General features: G+C 37.3%; 1 protein-coding gene across 2 annotated transcripts in view; it reads right to left on the bottom strand.

Annotated features, from left to right (window-relative positions):
- Ude (Uracil-DNA degrading factor) overlaps positions 1–15,757 on the bottom strand; it is a 30,392-nt gene continuing 14,635 nt past the window's right edge. Inside the window, exons 2-5 of one of the 2 annotated variants that reach the window (XM_089642185.1) lie at positions 8,567–8,744; positions 3,751–4,071; positions 1,701–2,008; positions 1–651 (exon numbers count right to left, since the gene is read on the bottom strand). In XM_089642185.1, coding sequence (XP_089498311.1) covers positions 250–651; positions 1,701–2,008; positions 3,751–4,071; positions 8,567–8,729 — 1,194 coding nt within the window. In that variant the 5' untranslated portion in view covers positions 8,730–8,744 and the 3' untranslated portion in view covers positions 1–249. Of the gene's footprint in view, positions 652–1,700; positions 2,009–3,750; positions 4,072–6,356; positions 6,712–8,566; positions 8,745–15,757 lie in introns of those variants that run through there. The other variant, XM_089642184.1, reaches the window with a different exon arrangement.

The following is a 15,757-nucleotide window of genomic DNA, read 5'->3' as shown; positions in this document are numbered from 1 at the left end:
ATAAACACAACTTTACTTCTTATAAATTGGCAATAGACAAAAATAGACTATTTATTATAATCACAACATATAATATGATTTTCATATTTTTTACAAAAATAAATGCAAACAATTAATTGTACCTGCATACAATTATTATCAAATTATACAAAAATATAATATAAGAAATTATTAACAATATAAACCGGTTTAAAACTTAGTTAAGTAAGTGTTGCTTTGAAACTTTCGCATTAAATAATTTATTTTATTTTATTTCCTGCGTTTATTTGGAGATTCGTTGTCGGAATTCGACGCTGATGAGCTGTCATCGCTGCTGTGCTTTCGCTTCCTGTCCGAAGAGCTTTTGCTATCGCGTGAAGAGCTCTTGCTATCGCGCGAAGAACTCTTCCTGTCCTTAGATGAGCTCTTTCCATCTCTTGAAGATTCTTTAGATGAGCTCTTTCCATCTCTTGCAGAATCCTTTCCGTCTTTGGATGATTTCTTGTCATCCTTACTAGATTCGTCCTTCATTTCGACATCCGCATCTCCAACTCTTATTTTCATCCTCTTCATTTTGATTTCCTCTGGACTGTAAGCCCAGACTAAAAGCCTGAGATGACTTTTAGTTGGATTATCATCCTCCTCGAATAGTTCGCTGTGTGATCCACCAATCTGGAAATATAAATACAAATATTTAACTTTTCTTTTATATTAGCTTCACACCAGTCATTATGCAACTTGGGCGTCGGCGCCAGACTCCATCCAAATCTGTTATTTTTTATAATAAACTAGGAATATACCCAACGTTGCTTGAAGGTATGAATGGTTTGGAACAAAATTTTGACCGTATATAAATATCTGTTTCACTTTGATAATGCCACGCATTCCTCGTTCATCCTGCCTTCTAGCATTCTCTTCCACATCATACATTATTTTGATTTTTTTATTTATTTAACGCCCAGAGGGCTTTTACATGGTTGGTAGTATAATTTTAATTTGACAGATACTTTGAAACATAAAAAATAAGAGTAAAATTACATTTGATAAAAGCTATGCAACAAGTCATACAAACACAAGAAACAAAAAACAGAAAATTACAGCTATTTGTAGGTTTACATGATGTGTTTTTTTTATTTTTTTTTTGTATATTAACTCCACACAGGAGGCCCTGAAGAAAATAATTTCCCTCAGGGCCTATGTCATCTTTGGGGATGCTGTGTGGAGGGTCTTTTTGTTGAGAGGAAGGAGTGAACATGGGTCTTGAAGAGTCCCATGTTGTAAGAGGGAGGAAACACAGAGGCCGGCAGTTCGTTCCACAGCCGAGCTGTTGAACTTAAGAACGAATCGTAGAAGCGACCCGTTCTCATGTGACAAATGTCAACCGTGTACAAATGTTGGGCGCGCGTTTGGCGTGTATCCCGACTACGCACCGGTGCCGAAGGGATCAATGACGCTAGTTCCTCAGAGCATCTTTCATTGTAATACCGATAGAACAAGGACAGCATACCTACCTGACGCCTGTGCTCTAAAGATTGCAGTCCGTTTGTTAAGATTGGGGAATCTATCAAACGGACCGCCCGTTTTTGCACAGAGTCTAGGGTTTTTTTCAGGTATTTAGGGGCTCCGGACCAGAGATGGCTGCCAAATTCGACAGTAGGGCGCACTAATATTGATGGTCAGAAACAGTAATCAAATATCCACGAATATAAATCAACACCTACCGTGTCTTTGAATGAATTCAGCTCCGTATTTCTGGTTATATCCCAAGTCTTCCCAGTTTCCTTATCTTCAATAGTCCTGACTCTCTTATAGTCCCCTCCGGCCCGCTGGTACGCCTGGAGGAAGGCGTCAGACCTGTCCGTAGCGACACCGAGCTGGCGCGCCAGGAGGGCACACTGCTCCACCACGGGAAGGGGCAGGTAGGACATGTTCTTCTTGGACTGGTTAGTCTTGTCGAAGTCCTCGAGAAAGTCATCGAATATGGACAGGGCATCTTTCATGTTTTGGATTTTTTCTTTATCTCGGGTGCCTGTAAAATAAAAAAAGTTGTTAAGAATCGCAAGTATGCTTTACTTTTTAATATGGTAACCACTTCTGGTCTAGAGCCAATAAATATCTTAAATAAACCCCTTACTCTGTGCAGCGGTCTGATATTGTTTTTTTTTTGGCACATATAAATGTATGTTGTGCCGTTGAGCGACAGACGGGGACTTTTAGAATCATTTAATAGTAGCTTCGTTTAAGGCGATGCCATACGTAGTAATGCAAAATCATGTGTTTTTGGTTTGAAAATTTGGTCGCCTAGAAATGTTTCGGATGCTTTAATTAAATACTGCGAGTAGAATATATCTTGACCTTTGAAATAATCGAGTATTTTTTAGATAAGTCTTTTTATAAGCCCAGAAAAAAATAATGTATAAGGCCTATGAAAACTACTTTAAAGTTCAAAATCTCCTACTTACGAACCCATTTTCGGTTATGATTTTATTGTAAAATGTGGAAAATTAAGTTATTTATAAAATTTATCGGAAAAAAATTAAATATTTATGCCTGAACATCCACAAAATAAAATAAAAGGCACTTTTTGGCCATGTTTTTTTCTTGCATAAATCAAAACATGTGGATGGTGTTAAGCGGGAATTTAAACCTTATCGCCATCTACGTAAGGGGTGTTATTGATAGTGGCTCAATTTAAAATATTACACGATGTAGTGCATCGCCTTAAACAAAAGTATAGTCTTGACGTGAGAACCGATACAGCAACCCATCTGGTCCTTAAAGTAGATCTTGATAGTGGTGGGTGCGCTTGGTCTGTTTGATATATTACCTAACCTTCACAAACAGATTGCAAACTTTAGAGCACAGGTGTCAGATGGGAATGCTGTTCTCGTTCTACCGGTATTTTATCAGAAGATTCTCCGAGGAACTTGCGTCCTGTGCATCGGTGCATCGGGGTTCACGCTAAACAAGTGCCTCACATATTTACGCGGTTTTAACTTTTATTAACCGATCTCTGCGTTTCCTCGCTCCTAAAACATCTACAACTCTTCAAGACCCATTTTTAAAATCCTTTACCCTGCATCCTAATGGATGATATAAGCCGCCAAGATTTTACGCACTTCATACTAAATGCATCAACTTACAACATACATACTTTTACAACGAATTAGGTTAAACTTTTTAACTGTAATATTCTAAAATAGTTTGTAACTGTGATGGAAATTTATTTGAATTTTTTTGGAATAACTTAATGAGTAAAATCGCAAATCGTAATATTTAATCATTGACGACAATATTAGCAATTCTCAAAGAAACATTTGAAACAGAAAAAGATTCAGTCCCATCTAGTAATTGAACCCAGAATCTCAACCTTGCCGGGGTTTTACTCTACCACTGAGCTAATACGACCATATCCCCTAGTCACAACTAAGAATCGTATCTTTTTATTTTTTCTATCTTGTTCTGTTTCTTTTAAATTTATTAATATTATCTTCTAATATGGAGATCCGCAAAGAGTACAAGGCTGATGTAAGCATAATGAGTAAGATTAAGAAAGGACGCTTAGATGGTTTGGGCATGTAGAGCGAATGAGCGAAGAAAGGAGCGTAAGAAGAATATATGCGTCGGGCTATGTCAACGGTCAGTAGAAGAGTATGTACAAGACGATGTATGAATGTGAATGAGGCAAGAAGTGTGTGCCAAGACCGAGTTGTTTGGCGGTCCGTCCTCTCTGCCTACCCCTGCGGGAAACGTATAATAAATGTTGCTTACTAGTCAGCACCCTTTTGGCACTCCCAATTAATCCCTTAATGGCCAGCTTCTGGTAATCAGGATCTCGTCCTTCCAAGTTCTTCAACGTCTCCTTGGCTTTCTCCGCATCCTTGAAGCCCAATCCTTGCACCTTGTCTGAAGGAGCATCCTTCTCCTTTTCTCCGTCACCTTCCTCATCGTCTGATTTGGATGACTTCTTTGTGGGTTTTGAAGAACTCTTGGCTGATTTTGATGGATGTTCTTTTTCGTATTCTTGGAGCCATTTTTCAAATACTTCCATAGCTCCTTTTATATTTTTGATCTTTTCTTCGGACTTGGTCACTGAAATTTTAAACAAAAGTATATTAATTACATTATAAGGCTTTGTACGTTGTTCAACTCAATCATTTTGCGTTTCGCCTGTCAATTTATGAACTTTTTTAGGGGCTTTTACGAATGATTAGTAACAATTATACATTGCATATTTCAAACATAACTGTCTCGGTAACAAAGTGACATATTGAAGATGTCCTCTGACTCGGTATAATTATTTCCCTCCATAAGTATTCTTGGCAATGAGGAATACATATGGTAGTTAGTCCCAGAATTTCTGCACTGAAATAAATCCTGACTTGTAGTTTTACTTAGTGGAATCTGACAGCTTATCAATGCGAGCAATTCTGTTCTGTCATTTAGTATTTTATATAATAACCAATCCTTCTGACCGTTTGAGTGCTGTACTATAACAAAATAGGAATAGCCATTTTAAAACTGAGTTGTCATTTGATATAACGCTTAAGAGAAAGCTATAAGCCAAAAATGTGCATATTCTTGGTATACCGCATATTGTAGGTAATAAGCATTACAATCGCTTGACAAACGGAGTCTAGAAACATTCGATTTCAAGCACAAAACTGGTTTTTATTTATTTTGTAAATAATTTTATAAGAAAGCAAAAAAGTTAATCAAGTGAAACTGTCACAGATAATCTTAGCTATTATACTGTATTTTTTTAAGGTTGTTTCCTTTACGCGTTCATACATTTCTACAGAAAAAAAGTTTTTTTTTAGTAGTTTACATTTATATATTTTTTATTGACTATTTTCATATTTTTATTTGTATTCTACTCAAGCGAAACGATAGGAAAACCTTCAATTTATCTAAAGCATATTTTTTGGTATTCATAATGTACACCAATTCGTTATAAAGATTAATCAAAATAGTGATTTAGCATTAAGCTTCGCCTTAACCGAATATTTTCGTTTCATTTACATTATTGTTGAAATTATTATTGAGTCTGTACGATAGAGCCACGAGAAATAGTTCTATCAACCAATATGAATGCGAAGTAGGTAAATAAGATAAACTTATTATTTTTTTATTTATACACTAATGTTTATAAGACAAGGTTTTGTATGCATAGCACTGTAGTGGTATGCCACCAGAGATGTGCAAAATGGGTACCCAAAACCATTTGAAATGCAAAATGGAAATGGGTCAAAACTTTTCCATTTGAAAATACAAAATGCAAAATTGGTTTTAGAAAAGCATTTCAAATGCAAAATACCTATTTCAAAAATGCATTGAAAATGCAAAATGGTTTCTCAGGTCAAACAATTAGAATAATTATAGAATTTTTAAACAATTTTGTCATTTAATAATGGACATCAATGTAGAACAAACACATTACATGATGTTAAATCCAAAAACACTACAGATTATGAAACCACAAAAAATTTGCGCGGGACTAATGTTGCCAACGTAAAAACATAGAAACTGCTATCTAACATTTAATATTACAGCGTCATGGCCCCATGTTCAGTATTTGAATCAGTATTTTTTGTAATGGTACACTCAATTGCCAGGGCTCCTACCAGGGAGCAACTTGACAGATGTAAATTATCTCTCATAGCGAGGTTGAGGACCGACTGATATTTGAGGCTTATGAAAAAAAGATGAGTGGAGATAGTAGGAAGAATGTTGCAAAAAAGCATTTAAAATAGAAAATGCATTGAGAAAAGCATTTAAAATTCAAAATGGTTTTTATAAAAGCATTTAAAATGCAAAATGGAAAATACCCATTTTGCATTTCCATTTGAAATGGATTTATTTGAAATAAAGCACATCTCTGTATGCCACTACTTGATTCGAACGGCATTCTAGAAGTTTCGGCTTTTTCCAAACAAGCTTCTTGGATGTTCTTTTATTTTTTAATTTTAGTTTGGCAATATCTACATAGCAACCAAAATGACAGCGTGAAGGAACTCGACAGTCAGTCAGCCATCAGTCGTTCAACAATTAGCAAGACTTCGCGAGTGACAACCCCGGATAACACCCGGCTTTTCAATCATGGACTCCATCGGGATAATCAACACAGCCCCCTGGCCCCGGCCATCGTCCCAGGCCAGCGCTACACCGGATCACAGCGCCCTAGTTCCAGCACATCTGACCAGCGTTTGACTCAAATAAAACACTGTGACCATCATCTTTCATTTCGTGCCTCCTCGCCAAATCCCCAAAGCACAAAGGATTAGTAAAAGAAGGTGCGGGTTCAATTCCCGTTGGCGGTATTTATAGATAATTTGTGTGGATATTTAAGGCGACTATGATGAGTTAGTTAAACTTACGTGTGAGCACCCTCTTGGCGCGGCCCAACAGCCCTCGAACGGTTAGGCGCTGGTAGGAGAAGTCGTGGGACTTGAGCAGCTCGAGTGTCTCCTCGGCTTTAGCGCGGTCCTTGAATCCAAACCCTGAATCCTCCTTCTTGTCCTTGTTATGATGAGTTAGTTAAACTTACGTGTGAGCACCCTCTTGGCGCGGCCCAACAGCCCTCGAACGGTTAGGCGCTGGTAGGAGAAGTCGTGGGACTTGAGCAGCTCGAGTGTCTCCTCGGCTTTAGCGCGGTCCTTGAATCCAAACCCTGAATCCTCCTTCTTGTCCTTGTTATGATGAGTTAGTTAAACTTACGTGTGAGCACCCTCTTGGCGCGGCCCAACAGTCCTCGAACGGTTAGGCGCTGGTAGGAGAAGTCGTGGAACTTGAGCAGCTCGAGTGTCTCCTCGGCTTTAGCGCGGTCCTTGAATCCAAACCCTGAATCCTTCTTCTTGTCCTTGTTATGATGAGTTAGTTAAACTTACGTGTGAGCACCCTCTTGGCGCGGCCCAACAGCCCTCGAACGGTTAGGCGCTGGTAGGAGAAGTCGTGGGACTTGAGCAGCTCGAGTGTCTCCTCGGCTTTAGCGCGGTCCTTGAATCCAAACCCTGAATCCTCCTTCTTGTCCTTGTTATGATGAGTTAGTTAAACTTACGTGTGAGCACCCTCTTGGCGCGGCCCAACAGCCCTCGAACGGTTAGGCGCTGGTAGGAGAAGTCGTGGGACTTGAGCAGCTCGAGTGTCTCCTCGGCTTTAGCGCGGTCCTTGAATCCAAACCCTGAATCCTCCTTCTTGTCCTTGTTATGATGAGTTAGTTAAACTTACGTGTGAGCACCCTCTTGGCGCGGCCCAACAGTCCTCGAACGGTTAGGCGCTGGTAGGAGAAGTCGTGGAACTTGAGCAGCTCGAGTGTCTCCTCGGCTTTAGCGCGGTCCTTGAATCCAAACCCTGAATCCTTCTTCTTGTCCTTGTTATGATGAGTTAGTTAAACTTACGTGTGAGCACCCTCTTGGCGCGGCCCAACAGCCCTCGAACGGTTAGGCGCTGGTAGGAGAAGTCGTGGGACTTGAGCAGCTCGAGTGTCTCCTCGGCTTTAGCGCGGTCCTTGAATCCAAACCCTGAATCCTCCTTCTTGTCCTTGTTATGATGAGTTAGTTAAACTTACGTGTGAGCACCCTCTTGGCGCGGCCCAACAGCCCTCGAACGGTTAGGCGCTGGTAGGAGAAGTCGTGGGACTTGAGCAGCTCGAGTGTCTCCTCGGCTTTAGCGCGGTCCTTGAATCCAAACCCTGAATCCTCCTTCTTGTCCTTGTTATGATGAGTTAGTTAAACTTACGTGTGAGCACCCTCTTGGCGCGGCCCAACAGCCCTCGAACGGTTAGGCGCTGGTAGGAGAAGTCGTGGGACTTGAGCAGCTCGAGTGTCTCCTCGGCTTTAGCGCGGTCCTTGAATCCAAACCCTGAATCCTCCTTCTTGTCCTTGTTATGATGAGTTAGTTAAACTTACGTGTGAGCACCCTCTTGGCGCGGCCCAACAGCCCTCGAACGGTTAGGCGCTGGTAGGAGAAGTCGTGGGACTTGAGCAGCTCGAGTGTCTCCTCGGCTTTAGCGCGGTCCTTGAATCCAAACCCTGAATCCTCCTTCTTGTCCTTGTTATGATGAGTTAGTTAAACTTACGTGTGAGCACCCTCTTGGCGCGGCCCAACAGCCCTCGAACGGTTAGGCGCTGGTAGGAGAAGTCGTGGGACTTGAGCAGCTCGAGTGTCTCCTCGGCTTTAGCGCGGTCCTTGAATCCAAACCCTGAATCCTCCTTCTTGTCCTTGTTATGATGAGTTAGTTAAACTTACGTGTGAGCACCCTCTTGGCGCGGCCCAACAGCCCTCGAACGGTTAGGCGCTGGTAGGAGAAGTCGTGGGACTTGAGCAGCTCGAGTGTCTCCTCGGCTTTAGCGCGGTCCTTGAATCCAAACCCTGAATCCTCCTTCTTGTCCTTGTTATGATGAGTTAGTTAAACTTACGTGTGAGCACCCTCTTGGCGCGGCCCAACAGCCCTCGAACGGTTAGGCGCTGGTAGGAGAAGTCGTGGGACTTGAGCAGCTCGAGTGTCTCCTCGGCTTTAGCGCGGTCCTTGAATCCAAACCCTGAATCCTCCTTCTTGTCCTTGTTATGATGAGTTAGTTAAACTTACGTGTGAGCACCCTCTTGGCGCGGCCCAACAGCCCTCGAACGGTTAGGCGCTGGTAGGAGAAGTCGTGGGACTTGAGCAGCTCGAGTGTCTCCTCGGCTTTAGCGCGGTCCTTGAATCCAAACCCTGAATCCTCCTTCTTGTCCTTGTCCGAGTCTTTGCCCATCTTAGATACAAGTTACTGAAATAAATATTTATATTGGAATTACTTTTTATTCGTGTAATCGACGTTTTGTTAAGTAATACCAATTTGCTGAATATTATTGTCAATACTTCGTCAAAATATATTCTATTTCCAAATAACGCAAAACACACATTCCCAGTTTCAATTTGGCAGCGTCATTGACTTCTTTAATAATTCACTTAAGAGGAAGCTATAAGCAAAAATATGTATATTCTTGGTTTACCTAATATTGTAGGTAATAGGCATTCAAATCGCTTGACAAACGAAGTCTGGAAACGTTCGATTTCAAGCACAAAACTGGTTTTTATTTATTTTCTAAATAATTTTATAAGAAAGCAAAAATGTTAATCAAGTGAAACTGTCACAGATAATCTTAGTTATATTACTGTATTTTTTTAAAAGTTGTTTCCTTTACGCGTTCATACATTTCTATTGAACAAATATTTTTTTTAGTAGTTTACATTTATATTTTTTATTGAGTAATTTATTATTTTATTTGTATTCTACTCAAGTGAAACGATAGGAAAACCTTCAATTTATCTAAATCACAGACTCACTGACCAATAGGATGATCTGGGCAACAAGTATGGGGGTGATATTGATTTATTTATTGACTCCATTTATAGAATTAAGCATAATCTACACCAACACTTTGTCGAATCCTACAAATTAGAGTAGCGTTGGTAAATTAGTTTAAATGGTTTGTCTTATATGTAGTGTTGTTGTAATTTCTTTTTTACTTTGTGTTACTCTTACGTTTTACTAATATTGCTTCATATTTTCTCATTATACTTGTAATCACAATTTTACAAGTGTGTATTTTGTACCTTCTTTACAATGAATTACATCTATTTACTGTCAGTATCTCCTGTATAATACAGATATTCTCCTATGTACACTGCATCATATACAGTAGGGTGTATCGATTTTTAACTTTTTTTTTGTTTTCAAATTCCAAGTTGAAATAAAGTTGCTACTAGGTACCAAAACTTACCACAATTTTTTTTGGATTTTTAAAAAAATGTTTAGGTCTCCCGCACAAGGCCTAAAGTTTTAATTTTTTTCAAAAAATATCAATTTTTTTTTTAATTTAAAAAAATAAATTCATAACTTTTTTGTTTATTCCAAGTTAAAAAACAGTAATATTAGGGCATAAAAATAAGTACGAAACGGTTTTTTTTAATAAAATATGGTATTTTGGTCTCCCGCACAAGCCCTAAAGTTTGTTAATTTTGATGAAATTTTGTAATTTTGTGTACATATATGAACCATGTTTGTTTTAAGTTTAAGCCACCAGAATTAATTGTACTTTTCTTACAGAAGGCATAAAATGAGACAATATATATATACATAATTCTTATATACATACAGTAAAAATATATACCACATATATACTATATATATATATAATATGTTTTATACCTGAAAAAAGATAGTTGGACGGTGTAAATTGTATGAGAAAGGTGTTGAAAGAAACTAATGTTATTTGCTATTACTGTTGTTTTTTACAAAAGTATAAAAGGTTATAACATGTCATAAAATGTAGTATAAAAACTAAGTACAAAATGTTGCTGATTACTTTCCATACGACATGAGTGGCAGTTGTCTTGTTCTACTGCAAATTTACTGACTTGTTTAAGTATTCGTCCTTTCATCTTGGCTTCAAAACCTTAAATCAAAATTATGTATAGTTTTTACATAGGCCTAGTGAAAATTTTATAAATGTTATTACAGTTCCCAAATGAAATTTCAATTTAATATGGAAGACAATTCTATTGCTGAAGAGTTGGCCAAACGAAACCCCGGCAACATCTCGCACGCCAGGTGGCTTACTCTGGCAAATCGAGTCCTTCGTTTGTATGTAGCCACCGATGATCCGACCCCTCAGCTAAGAAAGCTTGCAGAGTTCATGATGAAGGTCTACATACCATCATGGTTCTCAATTAAGTGCAATCCCCAAATCCTGCAAGCTTCCATTCATTTTTTTAAAATGATTCTTTTCAGCAATTACTTGGTAGATGAGCTAAGAAAAGTCGTCCATGCAACGTTACAGATAAATGCTTTCATGGCTCACCCAGAGCATGTTTTGATAGCTATGCTGTTCGATGAACGAAAACATATCAGAGCCTTGGCTTATAAGAGAATCCAGAAAGCTCGCTCAACCGTAAGGAAAGTGGTAAGGGTATTTAAACCTCCTCAGATCAATTTTGATGCCGAAGACTATATAGATATGATTGACTGGAAATCCACTTCAGTAACCGAACCCCCTCTTGTTACTGATATGAGCCTAGAAGAGTTGGAGTCAATTGCGGAAACTGGCAGAAGTGGAAGGGTTGAATTTAGAATTCCTTCTCACACTCAAGCGGTGGAACGAATTGTCAAGGAAGTCACAGAAGCTTTGAAGCGAGTATGTGGGCTAATCGAAAGAGATAGTTTTATCCGTGCCAGACTGGAATACCGTAAAGAGTTACCTACGTTCGAGACCAAGAGCCAGTACAAAACCTCTGCAAAGGATTAGAATTTAAGTAAGTTTTTTCGACTATTTTGTAGTTATGTTTCTAAATAACGTCTTAATCATACTGTCTTCCATATTAAATTGAAATTTTATTTGGGAACTGTAATAACATTTATAAAATTTTCACTAGGCCTATGTAAAAACTATACATAATTTTGATTTAAGGTTTTGAAGCCAATATGAAAGGACGAATACTTAAACAAGTCAGTAAATTTGCAGTAGAACAAGACAACTGCCACTCATGTCGTATGGAAAGTAATCAGCAACATTTTGTACTTAGTTTTTATACTACATTTTATGACATGTTATAACCTTTTATACTTTTGTAAAAAACAACAGTAATAGCAAATAACATTAGTTTCTTTCAACACCTTTCTCATACAATTTACACCGTCCAACTATCTTTTTTCAGGTATAAAACATATTATATATATATATAGTATATATGTGGTATATATTTTTACTGTATGTATATAAGAATTATGTATATATATATTGTCTCATTTTATGCCTTCTGTAAGAAAAGTACAATTAATTCCGGTGGCTTAAACTTAAAAAAAACATGGTTCATATATGTACACAAAATTACAAAATTTCATCAAAATTAACAAACTTTAGGGCTTGTGCGGGAGACCAAAATACCATATTTTATTAAAAAAAACCGTTTCGTACTTATTTTTATGCCCTAATATTACTGTTTTTTAACTTGGAATAAACAAAAAAGTTATGAATTTATTTTTTTAAATTAAAAAAAAATTGATATTTTTTGAAAAAAATTAAAACTTTAGGCCTTGTGCGGGAGACCTAAACATTTTTTTAAAAATCCAAAAAAAATTGTGGTAAGTTGTGGTACCTAGTAGCAACTTTATTTCAACTTGGAATTTGAAAACAAAAAAAAAGTTAAAAATCGATACACCCTAATATACAGAGATGTGCTTTATTTCAAATAAATCCATTTCAAATGGAAATGCAAAATGCAAAATGGGTATTTTTCATTTTGCATTTTAAATGCTTTTCTAAAAACCATTTTGCATTTTAAATGCTTTTCTCAGTGCATTTTCCATTTTAAATGCTTTTTTGCAACATTCTTCCTACTATCTCCACTCATCTTTTTTTCATAAGCCCCAAATATCAGTCGGTCCTCAACCTCACTATGAGAGATATTTTACATTTGTCAAGTTGCTCCCTGGTAGGAGCCCTGGCAATTGAGTGATACCATTACAACAAATACTGATTCAAATACTGAACATGGGGCCATGATGCTGTAATATTAAATGTTAGATAGCAGTTTCTGTGTTTTTACGTTGGCAACATTAGTCCCGCGCAAATTTTTTGTGGTTTCATAATCTATAGTCGTGGTGTTTTTGGATTTACCATCATGTAATATGTTTGTTCTACATTGATGTCCATTATTAAATGACAAAATTGTTGAAAAATTCTATAATTATTTTAATTGTTTGACCTGAGAAACCATTTTGCATTTTCAATGCATTTTGAAAATAGGTATTTTGCATTTTGCATTTGAAATGCTTTTCTAAAAACCATTTTGCAATTTGCATTTTCAAATGGAAAAGTTTTGACCCATTTCCATTTTGCATTTCAAATGGTTTTGGATACCTACTTGGTACCTACCCATTTTGCACATCTCTGATCATGTATCACTTCTGTGTTACGCCTTTTTAGGCGTATATATATAAATAAATAAATAAATCTATTATTTGTGTCGTTGGAATATCATGAAATCAACATTTCTAATATTGAAAAAACTACATAATTAAAGTTTATATCACATTCCAATGCAGAAGTCAGAGTTAAATCTTTCTCATTATTAATTATTGTATACCACATTGTTACTTTATTTCCATTCTGCATCTTATACCCGAGCATAGATAATGCCATGATAATGCGTGGTACTCTCTAAACGCTTTTGGCATAGAGGTGGGTCCTATGAGTACCTTTCGTTACTGGGTACAATGAGTACAGGTACAGAGAAATACCTGGTAAAAATAACAGTTACAAAATACTCAAAAGTATTACCGTCCTGATGATTGATTCAGAATAAGTCATTTCTAAACTGCACTCACATAAATTATACTCCCCACAAATTTTCTGCGTAAGCTTGATTCCCCCATTAATTATTCGAAATTTCTGTGAGACATAATTCCCCACAAAATATTTCACATCCTGTGTTTATTTATTTCACGCCTATTAAGGCTTTTACATATATACAGGGTGTATCGGCACGTACCCGACAAACTTTAACCAGCTGTTCCTTAGCACATTTGGAGTAAAAAATGTTATGGGCACTTTGCTGTCCGGTAACATTTTTTTTTAATAAAAAAATTACTATTCATATTTTCACCACATGTCACCACTGTTTTATCCTTGTTCAAAGTTTTAAAACCCACCTGGCAATATTTTATTCGAGTTTCGTTGAATAATATACGTACGTACCTACATTAGCGCGCTTTTACAATCACAACGAAATGGCATGGCACCATTCGTCTCATTTTTAGCTATTAATATTTAGTGTGTATGAAAGAGCGAACACGCTTTTTGACACACTTGCTAATAACAGCTGTTGAACACGAGAAACAATGCCAATGACAGTGACGGAGTGTGGATTTTTTTATCATTATTTAATTGAAAAAAATGTTACCGGACAGCAAAGTGCCCATAACATTTTTTACTCCAAATGTGCAAAGGAATAGCTGGTTAAAGTTTGTCGGGTACGTGCCGATACACCCTGTATATATAAAAAAATATTTACGAAATTATACATGAAAATAGTGCAGGAAACGACTATTTAAAACAATTGCAGAAAAATAAATATAAATTCAAAATATCACTGAACTTGATCTACACAGCATGCAGGCACAAAACATAAAAAAAATCAAAATATTTTTTTCTGTTTCAGTTGACAAAATTATTATATGTTAGTCAAATCAAATTAAATACCTTTATTAAAATATTCCACTACTTGATGAAAAAAACTTCAATAGGGTATGCTTATATATTGAAATTTATGTACATCAACAACATCGGAGTATTTGTTTCCTAGCTGTTAAATCCGTCGCATAGGAGTGTGATATTGGGACGTTGATATAGAATTGCTACAATAATATGGTAGGTACTGTCTTGAAACCGACCTGCTTGGAGTATGAAAAGAGATTACAAATAATAAATCATGGATATCAAACATTGAATTAATGATTTTGAACAAACAGGTTTTTTTTTTTTTTTTTTTCTAACTCCACACAGGAGGCCCTGATGAAAATAATTTCCCTCAGGGCCTATGTCATCTTTGGGGATGCTGTGTGTCTGATCAGGGTCTTTTTGTAGAGAGGAAGGAGTGAACATGGGTCTTGAAGAGTCCCATGTTGTAGGAGGGAGGAAACACAGAGGCCGGCAGTTCGTTCCACAGCCGAGCTGTTGAACTTAAGAACGAATCGTAGAAGCGACCCGTTCTCATGTGACAAATGTCAACCGTGTACAAATGTTGGGCGCGCGTTTGGCGTCTATCCCGACTACGCACCGGTGCCGAAGGGATCAATGACGCTAGTTCCTCAGAGCATCTTCCATTGTAATACCGATAGAACAAGGACAGCATAACTACCTGACGCCTGTGCTCTAAAGATTGCAGTCCGTTTGTTAAGATTGGGGAATCTATCAAACGCACCGCCCGTTTCTGCACAGAGTCGAGGGTTTTTTTCAGGTATTTAGGGGCTCCGGACCAGAGATGGCTGCCAAATTCGACAGTAAACGCGCGTTAAATCGAAAATAATTCTACGATCAGATAATTTTATTAAATTTAATGAACAAAGTAAGTTATTGTAATTTGGGTTTTCTCTAGGAATGCCCATTTTAAAATTTACATATATAAAAAAATTATTTTGGATTCTTTCAATCGCATGTGAATGAACTTAATAACGTGTTACACAACAAATATTCATTTATGATTCCCCACATTCATTTTTCAAAATCCATGGGGGGGAGGGTGGGGGTAGCTACGGAATTCCCTGTCGAAAAATTCCCCACATTTATCCAAACAAAATAAAAAAATACCATTAAAAATTCCTATTAAAAATACCCATCAAAAATACCTAATAAAAATATTTAGTCCCAGTATAAAATACTCGTGAGTATTTTTTTGGAGATTTGTCACAAGTACAAAATATACTTTTACTGGGTACGATAAATACGCCTCACCTCTATTTGGCACTGACAGGAACGCGTACAGAACAAACAAAGAGGCATTCATTAATTATCTGATGAAAAAATTATGTTGTAATCAAAGACAATCGCCCAAACAAACATGTCAACATGTGGCAGGTTTCCTGCAACTTATTAAAATGTTATATCAAAGTATATATCGTTTATCGACGCTTTAAAAACACCATCACCAATCACAGAGTGCAAAGAAATCAATGTGCGTAGGTATTGTCTAGTTTGCCCGTGAAAGTGACAACATAAACACGTCATCGACTCTTTTAAA

This window comes from Hesperophylax consimilis, chromosome 17, assembly GCF_061612785.1.
Source record: "Hesperophylax consimilis isolate HC1 chromosome 17, BYU_Hcon_1.0, whole genome shotgun sequence".
Taxonomy (NCBI): Eukaryota; Metazoa; Arthropoda; class Insecta; order Trichoptera; family Limnephilidae; genus Hesperophylax; species Hesperophylax consimilis.
The sequence above is the reverse complement of the archived record's forward strand: the minus strand, read 5'-3'. Positions and strand labels throughout refer to the sequence as shown.